We start from the raw sequence: 9081 nt of genomic DNA, 5'->3' as shown, positions 1-9081 counted from the left end.
CCGCTCCGCGGCATGTGGGATCCTCCCAGACCGGGGCGCGAACCCGGTTCCCCTGCATCGGCAGGTGGACGCGCAACCACTGCGCCACCAGGGAAGCCCTGTCACTTGTTTTTTATAAATAAAATGTTATTGGGACACAGCCATGCCTGTTTGTTTGATTACTGTAGCTGATTTTGCACTGCAGCAGCAGAGTTGAATAGTTGCAACAGAGAACTGTATGGGCCTCCGTAGCCACGGGGGAGCTACCATTGCTGAGCATGTTTCCAGTTGTCTAACTCTTACGCCTCCAAAGACCAGTTCTGAAGTGCTTTAAGTCAGTGCCTTTCAGTCTGTCACTCATTCACTCAGTGGATATTTATCAAGCACGAGTTACGTGCCAAGTGCTGTTCTGGGTGCTGGGGCTGCAGCAGTGGACAGTGAAGACAGCTTCATTATCATGGGAGTGCAGACCGTAACCAAGTGCACAAGTAACGCACATGATAATAATGCCAGGCATGATAGGTGCTCCGAGGAGAATACAGTTGGTTGATGTGACTGAGACCAGGCCAGTGATTTCAGATATGGGCCAGCCCTGTTGTTTTTCACATGACTTGGCGTTATCAAGACAAAGTGCAAGTGTTCTTAGTTTTGATCTGATGTTCTTTTTGCAAACTGTGCAGTTAGAGATGATGAAACAACTTTATTGAATCCGCAGATTATAGCACACACCAAGATTTTTCCAGCTAGGGCTGCCTTATAGATGGAAAACAGGTTCTTTCTGCTTATTTAACTTAAATTGCTGCTGCCTCAGGAAGAGAGTTGAGTGGCCATTGCTGAGGCTGGATTAATAGCTTGGAGATCATTTGCAATGTTTCTCTTCACAGTAAACATTGTTTAAGCTTGTCCCATGTGCTAGTTACTAGGGGTATAAAAATGAAAAGCCATAATCACTACACTTGGAGTTCAGCAGTCTGGTGGGAATGGCAGACTCGTAAAGGAACAATTCTAAGACCACATGATAACTGTTGCTGTTCCTCTGAGACTGGGGTTAAGCCACGTCTGGCCTTCCCTGATGCCCCCTCCTCCACCCTGGGCAGAGTTACTCCCTCTCACCTTTCTTGAGTTGGAGTCCAAGTGTTTTTCTCACACAGGGAGCAATTGTTCGTGAGACCCAGGAGCATGGGGCAACTGACAGTGCCACGTGGGCCATGGCTTGGATTCCTTGGTCAGCTTTCCTATCATTCCTCCGCTCCCTGGGTAGTCTTTGAGTGAGAAAAGAAAGTGCCTTCTCCTCTTATGTGGTCTAACCAACTCATTTAGTAAACCACTTCATCCATCTTACTAGATGCACTGAAATTGTTCAGGGAAAGTAGGCTGAAGTAGATTCAGTCACATTTATTTTGGCAATGAGCTTAGGAGCTGGTCCTCAAAGACCTCGGCACTAGTGTGTCCCTATGGTGTCTGCAAATTAAAAGCAGTTTCTAGTTGATTAGCACTTATGTTTTGAAAAGGAATGAGCACTGCAATATATACAAGAGTCTGAAATGCCATTTGGAGAGAATTAACTGTTTACCCCTCTGTGAGTCCTTTTACACCACACTGTCCATTCAGTGCGATGACACTTAGATCAAACATCTCTGTGATTTCTCCCTAGTGCTGGAGAGACAACCTACAGTCTGGAACATGCCAGTGACCTTCGAGTGGAAGTGCAGAAAGTGTATGAGCTAATAGACGCTTTAAGGTAAGGTCTGTTAGGTGATGTCTTACGTGCTGCCTTGAGTGGAGGAGGTGCTGTGTTAATGAGTGGTGGGCGGCTAAGACCTGAGCTTACCTAGTCCTGGTGATAGTGGGAGTGTGTGAGGAGGAGGCTGAGGGAGTTGCCAGCTCTGGCACTCAGTGCATCTCAGTAACTTTCGGTTAAGGATTTCTACTCTTCATTATTATTAAAGGAATAGGAGCTGATTGACACCAGCTTGTGCCAGTCACTGACTACTTCCACACAGAGTAGCTCCTTTATTATACCACAGTTACCCTGTGAGGTAGAGATTAACATCCCCATTTTATAGGTGAGAGAATGCACCACAGCTAGAAGAAGTGCTGGAGCCCAGATGGAAACCCAGATTCTTTTCTTCAAGTTGACTGCTGACTTGGTTTTTTTTGGCCGCGCTGTGCAGCTTGTGGGATCTTAGTTCCCCGACCAGGGATCAAACCCAGGCCCATGGCAGTGAAAGCGCCGAGTCTTAACCATGGGACCACCAGGGGAGTCCCAGTCACTGCTTTTTAACTGTGGATTGGCTGTTGGGGTTACATCAGCCCTTTGCAGTGTAGGAAGTACTGTGACTGAGAACAGAGATGCAGAACCCTTGTCCATCCGTACGTGCAGGACTAGCTACATGATTTTAGGGTCTGCTGCAAAATGAAAATTCAGGTCCCTTGTTCAAAATTAAGGATTGTAAGACAGTGATAGCAGCATATGAAACCAAGCACAGGGCCCTTCTGCTGTGCTGGTCACTCACCCACGACACTGGCCCTGCACCAGTGGTCAGTGCCTCAGTGGCTGAGTGTTTGTCGTTCACCCTGTGCTTGTTTGGGGCCTTGGGTACAGCCAAAGGGTAAGAAATGGGCTTTGCCTGCAAGGACGTTTCAGTGGAGTCTCTAACCCATTTCTCTACACATGTTGCTGGCATGCAAGCCTGGTGACTCGGGACTTTTCACCCATGTTTCTGAGGCTGGCAGTGCCTGTTACAGTGATGTGTTTGTTCCAATTCAGTAAGAAGATCTTAACCTTAGACTTGAAGCAGGACCCTCCACCACATCCAAACACTTTACGGCTGCAGAGGATGATCAGATACTCAGCTACGCTTTTTGTGCAGGTAAAGCCATCCTGGGGTGGCAGAGACACCACACTCGCCTCCCCTGCTCTTCTACCACTCTGAAGGCAGACTGGGCCAATGGCTTGTTTATTTTCTGTTTGTACATTTATTACTTTTTAAGGTTATAAATGTGTCAGCCACATCTAGAGAAAAATCTGGATGTCAAAGAAAAGTAAATATTCCTTTTAGTCCTATCTGCTTAACACCATCCTGCCTCATTTTGATCTATTTTCTTTTTTATTCCGTTTGCACTGGTTATATAAAGTAGTTATATATGCTACTTATAGTAACTTATAGTTATATAAGTAGCATATTTGCAAGTTTAGGCCTTCTTATTGCTGCATTTTATATCATAAGCACTTTTTTTTTTTGGCGGCGCCACACGGCATGCAGGATTTGTAGTTCCCCGACCAGGGATCGAACCCATGCCCTCCGCAGTGGAAACACCAAGTCTTAACAACTGGAGTGCCAGGGAAGTCCCATAAGAACTTTTTTATGCAGTCCTCAAACAGCTCGTGTTTGAATGAGTACAGAATAGTGCTCTGTGTACACCATCCTTTAACTATTCCCCTTTCACTGGGCATTTGATAGATTCCCATGTTTTGCTGTTGAGGATTGCCTGATGGACATACTTGCACATAGCATTTCCTCCTGGGACTCTTCCTGGGCCATTGGTTTGGAGGAAACAGGTGATTATTCAAGGGTGCACTAGACCTAGGTGGTTGGATCTAAGTTGTTTCTACCTCAGAAAGCCCTGTGAGAGTCACAGTCAATCGCCTGTGGGGCTCCTGTTGGGTTAGTTTCCCAACATCGTAATGCAGAAAATGAGGCCCTTCCTGCTTTTGATTAGTGGCTGTATTCCGCAGTCGTTTGATGAGTGCCTGCTGAGTCCCAGGCAGTGTTCTAGGTGCTGGGTATCCAGCCATGAGTAAAGACAGACATTCCTGTTCTCATAAAGCTTTTATTCTAGAGAGGGGAATAGATAAGAAACAACTAAAAAATACAGCTTAAGAGGGTGGAGAGTGCTGTGGAGAAATGTAAAGAGCGTGGCGTTGGAGCTCGGATGGAGGCTTACGGATGTAGACAGGGAGGGCAGGAAAAGGCCCCACTGAGAGGGCAAATAACTGGGATGTCTGGTGTTGATCATTTCATCAGGAAAAGGCTGGCCCATTTGGACGTTGGCTCTGGTCCGATTTCAGCGTTAGGTCCTTCCCTGCTCTGCTCATTAACGTGATTGTCCGAGAGTGGGGTAGCTTAGCTTAAGTGGGCTCTCACTAGAGGGCTTCAGGTTCACTTTTTTCCTAAAAGGGTTTAAGTGTAAAATTACCTGTGACCCCCTACAGGAAAAGTTGCTTGGTTTGATGTCACTGCCAACCAAAGAACAGTTTGAGGAACTGAAAGAGAAAAGGAAGCAGGAAGTGGAGAGGAAGAAGATCCTGGAGAGACGGGTGAGTGAAGCTCAGGGATGCTGGCATCTGGCTTCTTTCCTGCGGCTCCCTTGAGCGCAGAGGCCTCCTCAGGCTCCCAGGAGGTCCTGTGAGGTTGTCGTTAAGTCAGAACCTCTCACTCTCTCTAGTTTGCATTCTCCTTCTGTTCTGTTTCTGGCCTCTCTCATCTTCAGAGGTCAGAGTAATTATTTTTCTCTCCAGGTCTTATTTTTCTTTCAGAGGTTCTACTGATTTTCTCCTGTCCAGAATACCATAGAGACTGGCAATCCTCCCCGGGTACAGGCTGCAGAGGACCCAGACACCAGGGAGTTCTTTGTAAAACACTTTGGAATATGCAATATTAAACAGAATAATACGTGTATTTAAGATTGTGTGAGGTTCTAGTGTAGATGAGTGGTAATAGACCTCAGAGATTTAAGACAAGTGCACGGCCAGTGAAACTAAGATTGAGAAAAGCTTATCCATTAACTTACTGTTATTTGTTATTTTAATTTTGAAAATCAGGGTTTGTCCCTCCTTCCCTTCTGATAAAAAAGCCTGATTTGATTTTAGCAGTTGGATATCGTAGTCCTGAGGTGGAGAATTGGAGTCTCACTGACACAGGGATAGCGGGACCGCAGAGGGTGGCTGGCGGTGTGGCTGTTGGCCTGGTGACCATGTTTCTTCTCTTTGGCTTTGGTGTCTCCCCAGGCTACCCTGGAATCCCAGCAAAGGCTTGAGGAAAGGCGCAGTGACCTGGTGTCTCATGCGACCAATGGGGAGGTGGTGTCCCTTCGCGGGGGCCCTGCCCCGTTGAGAAAGGCTGAGGGCTGGCTCCCGCTCTCGGGAGGTCAGGGGCAGATCGAAGACTCGGACCCACTCCTCCAGCAGATCCACAACATCACATCCTTTATCAGGCAGGCTAAGGCCGCGGGCCGGATGGATGAAGTGCGTACGCTGCAGGAGAACCTGCGCCAACTGCAGGATGAGTATGACCAGCAGCAGACAGAGAAGGCCATTGAGCTGTCCCGGAGGCAGGCCGAGGAGGAGGACCTTCAGCGGGAACAGCTGCAGATGCTGAGGGAACGGGAGCGGGAACGAGAACGGGAGCAGTTCCAGGCGGCATCTCTGCACATGCGGACTCGGTCCCTGGACTTCCGAGAAATCAGGCCTTTTCAGCTGGAGCCAGGCAGAGAGCCTCGCAACCACCTTGCTCATGCCTTGGATCTGGGCTGTTCCCCAGCTCCGAGCAGTGCGGCACCCAAGACCCCTTCACCCAGCTTGGCTCTCGAGCCCATCAGAGTGTGGTCTGGGCCCCCAGCCCTTGGCCAGGAATTCTTCCCCCAGAGCACCACGTCGCAGCACAATGAGGTGCCCTCCCTAAATCCCTTTGATGAGGAAGACCTCTCCAGCCCTGCAGCAGAGGGCACGGCCAGCCCTCCTGCTGCAGAGCCTTCCCTCGGCCCTCCAGCCTGTGTCCTCAAGGAGTACAATCCTTTTGAGGAAGAGGAGGAAGAGGAGGCAGTGGCAGGGAATCCCTTCACAAGCCCAGACAGCCCAGCCCCCAGCCCCTTTGACGAGGAAGATGGGCATCCCCATCAGAGACCCTCAGGCCCTCCTGTTCCTGGCAACCCCTTCGAGGAGGCCCCCTGTACTAACCCCTTCGAGGTGGACAGTGAGAGCGGGCAGGAGGGTGAGGAGCCCATAGAGGAGGAGCTCCTCCTGCAGCAGATTGACAACATCAAGGCATACATCTTCGATGCCAAGCAGTGCGGTCGCCTGGACGAGGTGGAGGTGCTGACGGAGAACCTGAGGGAGCTGAAGCACACCCTGGCCAAACAGAAGGGGGGCGCCGACTGACCGTGGTGGGCAGGGCGCCTCCGGGGCCTGGCAGGAGCCAGGGGAGCAGGAGGGAGGGCTGCTGGGGTTGATGGAGAAGGAAGAAGGGCGAGATTTAAGCTGCACGCAGGTTGCGGGGGGAGGAATCTGCTGTTACGTGCTCTGCACTTGGAGCTTTTTCCATGATAGTTGAATAATAAATTGGGAACTAGAACAGGAAGAATCAGCATGCATTTGCTGTTTTTCCTGTTTTTTTTTTTATAATTGGATTTTCCCTTTAGAAGGGAATTTAAAACTTCACTGCCGAGATATAACTAAGCGCAGTTCTGTTGGGCCCTGGGCAGAAATGGCTACTGTGTACCTCTTGCATCCATTTGCTCCTGCCTAGTGTTTGGTCAATATGCAGTATTATAGGGCAGCCTTATATAGGGCCCTTCCTTTAGCCAAGACAGACAAGATCGAGTCCTGTAAATTTTACTCAGCTCTGGAGGAAGTCTGTCCCCATTAGGGTATTATGTTCCTTTTACCTGGGACTTCCATTGCCCTACTGGGCACATTCTGCCTGTGCAATGGAAGGGGGGAGGTTTTGCTATGAAGGCAATAGTTTAGACCCAGGAAAGCCCAGCACCTCTTCTTAAGAGTGGGTAATGGTGGTGAGGTTTCACCAGGGTCTGTTTCCCTCTTTGACTTCTTGTTTGTCTCTTTCAGGAAGTTAAACTCCCAGTGCAGGGGTATCACTGTGAGTCTGATCATGAGCTTTTTACAAAACAGGACTGGGTAACTTTTTGGTTGATGGAGGTGGTATAATTTGGGAGAAGAATCTGTATCCAAGTGTGGCTCTGTGGAACTGAATGACCACTGGGACAATTGTCTGTCCCCAGAGAAAGCTTCCTCTAGAGCTTTGGCAAAATAACTCTGAGCTGGGCTTTTTCAGACTTTTTCATAGTTTAGGAATTGGTGATCAGGAAGCTCTTGTGGAACATTGTCAGAAGAGTTAAAGCTCCCCTGAGTCAGAAGGTCAATTAAAATAACCTCCAAGACTAGTTGATGAGCCTTCTTCCCTTTTGGTTCATCTTGTGCTGACCGTGGGCACTGGTGAGATATTTTTTTACCAATGTTTAGTATTAAGAAACTGAAATGGGGAATTCCCTGATGGTTCAGTGGTTAGGACTCAGCACTTTCATTGCTGAGGGCACGGGTTCAGTACCTGATCAGGGAACTAAGATCCTGCACAGTGTGCCACATGGCTGGGAAAAAAGAAAAAAAGAAACTGAAATGTTTGAAAGAGGCACAACCCAGGATCATTTTGGTAGAATTGCAGTACTTGAACTCTACACCAATTAAGGGCAAAAAGGGAAATTGTTAATTTAGCTCTGGTGCTTAGGTTTACAGGAACATAACCCTTAACTGACATCTGCCATCATGATATCCAAGTGTGCTCAGCTCTGGGTAGAGTTCCTGCAATTATGCTTGTTAACTACTGAACAATAACTGACCACTAGTCACTTTATACCCCTTAACTAACTCTGGGTCATACTCTCAATGGTTAATGGTGTGAGAGTTGAAATTCACTTTGTTACATTCTGGGAAGACCTCTCTTGATCTTGGGAAGGTCTGAAAAACATTGTGGTGTAAAGGTTATCTGTTTTTGTATTGACACTATTCCCATTTCTTTAGCACCTGCTGGATCTTTGGGCTGAGTGAGGAGGTCCTGTACGGGGGCGTGGGAATGGGGAGTGGGTGGGTAGAGGGTGTGTGCAGGACCCCTCGAGTTTGGGTTCTCTTCACAAAGGAATGTGAGTGGGTTTGAGGTCAACCAGTTACCAACCTTGCTGATTGTCATGGTTTTGGGAAGTTGGCCGTCAGGCATATAAAATGTTGCCTAGTACAGGCGTTTTTTCTTCCTCAAGGTCATTGCCCTTCATGCTGTTACTCTGGAGGGATTTATGGATGGCTGCATGCTCCTCCCTGCTCAGTCTGTCTTTTCTCTTTGACTGAAGAGGAGGAAGGTCTTTGCGCCGAAAAGCAGGTAGTTCCAAAAGCTAAATGCTGCTCTCCCTCATGATTACTTTTCTAATGAGAATATATCTCTTTTAGTTAGCTGGTGGTTTCAATTAAGACTAGTTTACCAAACATACCCTTTCTCTGAAATCAATTGCAGGTGGCAATCTATAAGTAACTAAGAGCATTGAGAGCCACTAATATAAGAAACATGTTTTTAAGCTAAAAAAAAAAAATTTTTTTAACTGAATATACTAAATCAAACTAAAACCCTCTGATGTGATTGAATTCTTCCACGATTGTATTTTTCCATTTAATTCTTCCAGGGCTATATTCTCCTATAATCACAGACGTGACCGGAGTTAGAATTCTCTATCCCTCGGAATTCACATGGGCACAAAGTTGGATTTACAGGGATGGGTTAACGTCAGGGAAGAGATGGCCTATGAATTGCAACCACAACTTCAAGTTTTTACCTCGTGTGAATTCCCATTCCCCCGTCCTGCAGTCCTTCATCCCAAACAGTCCATCTCATCGGAAAATGGGCAAGTCCTTGATACGGCGTTGGCAGATGTCCCTAGACACAGATCACGTATGCAAGATACTTTGGGGATTCAGGCATCAAATGAAGCTGGCTTTTCCCTTTTATGCCTTGTCTGTATTTTCCCTTGTCTAATACACTAAGGATGCTTACTCATTATGCTTGCTGCTCAATGTGTCTCTTCTGTTCAGATACTAAAATGTACCTGAATCAATCAAGAGCCACGTGGTAGGTAGGTTGGACGTTGGCATAGGTGATGGGACTCAAGGTGAGAAGCTGGTCTCTTTACCAGGTCACAGACTGTGGTAGTAGATTGTGCTGGTCATCTGACAGTGACAGTTTGAAGGTCATTGATTTGCATGCACTACTCTGAGGCCTTGTACGGGAACCTTTTTTAAAAAAATAAAATAACATGTTAGTG

General features: G+C 47.5%; 1 protein-coding gene across 3 annotated transcripts in view; it reads left to right on the top strand.

Annotated features, from left to right (window-relative positions):
* The window catches only part of RBSN (rabenosyn, RAB effector), a 23774-nt gene extending 14693 nt beyond the window's left edge, over positions 1-9081 (top strand). For 2 of the 3 annotated variants that reach the window (XM_028479212.2, XM_028479210.2), the window contains 4 exons: positions 1634-1720; positions 2750-2852; positions 4196-4300; positions 4991-9081. In XM_028479212.2, the coding sequence (XP_028335013.1) occupies positions 1634-1720; positions 2750-2852; positions 4196-4300; positions 4991-6139 (1444 nt within the window). In that variant the 3' untranslated portion in view covers positions 6140-9081. The remainder of the gene's footprint in view (positions 1-1633; positions 1721-2749; positions 2853-4195; positions 4301-4990) is intronic. The other variant, XM_028479211.2, reaches the window with a different exon arrangement.

The sequence above is a fragment of the Physeter macrocephalus genome, chromosome 18, assembly GCF_002837175.3.
Source record: "Physeter macrocephalus isolate SW-GA chromosome 18, ASM283717v5, whole genome shotgun sequence".
Lineage (NCBI taxonomy): Eukaryota > Metazoa > Chordata > Mammalia > Artiodactyla > Physeteridae > Physeter > Physeter macrocephalus.
The sequence above is the reverse complement of the archived record's forward strand: the minus strand, read 5'-3'. Positions and strand labels throughout refer to the sequence as shown.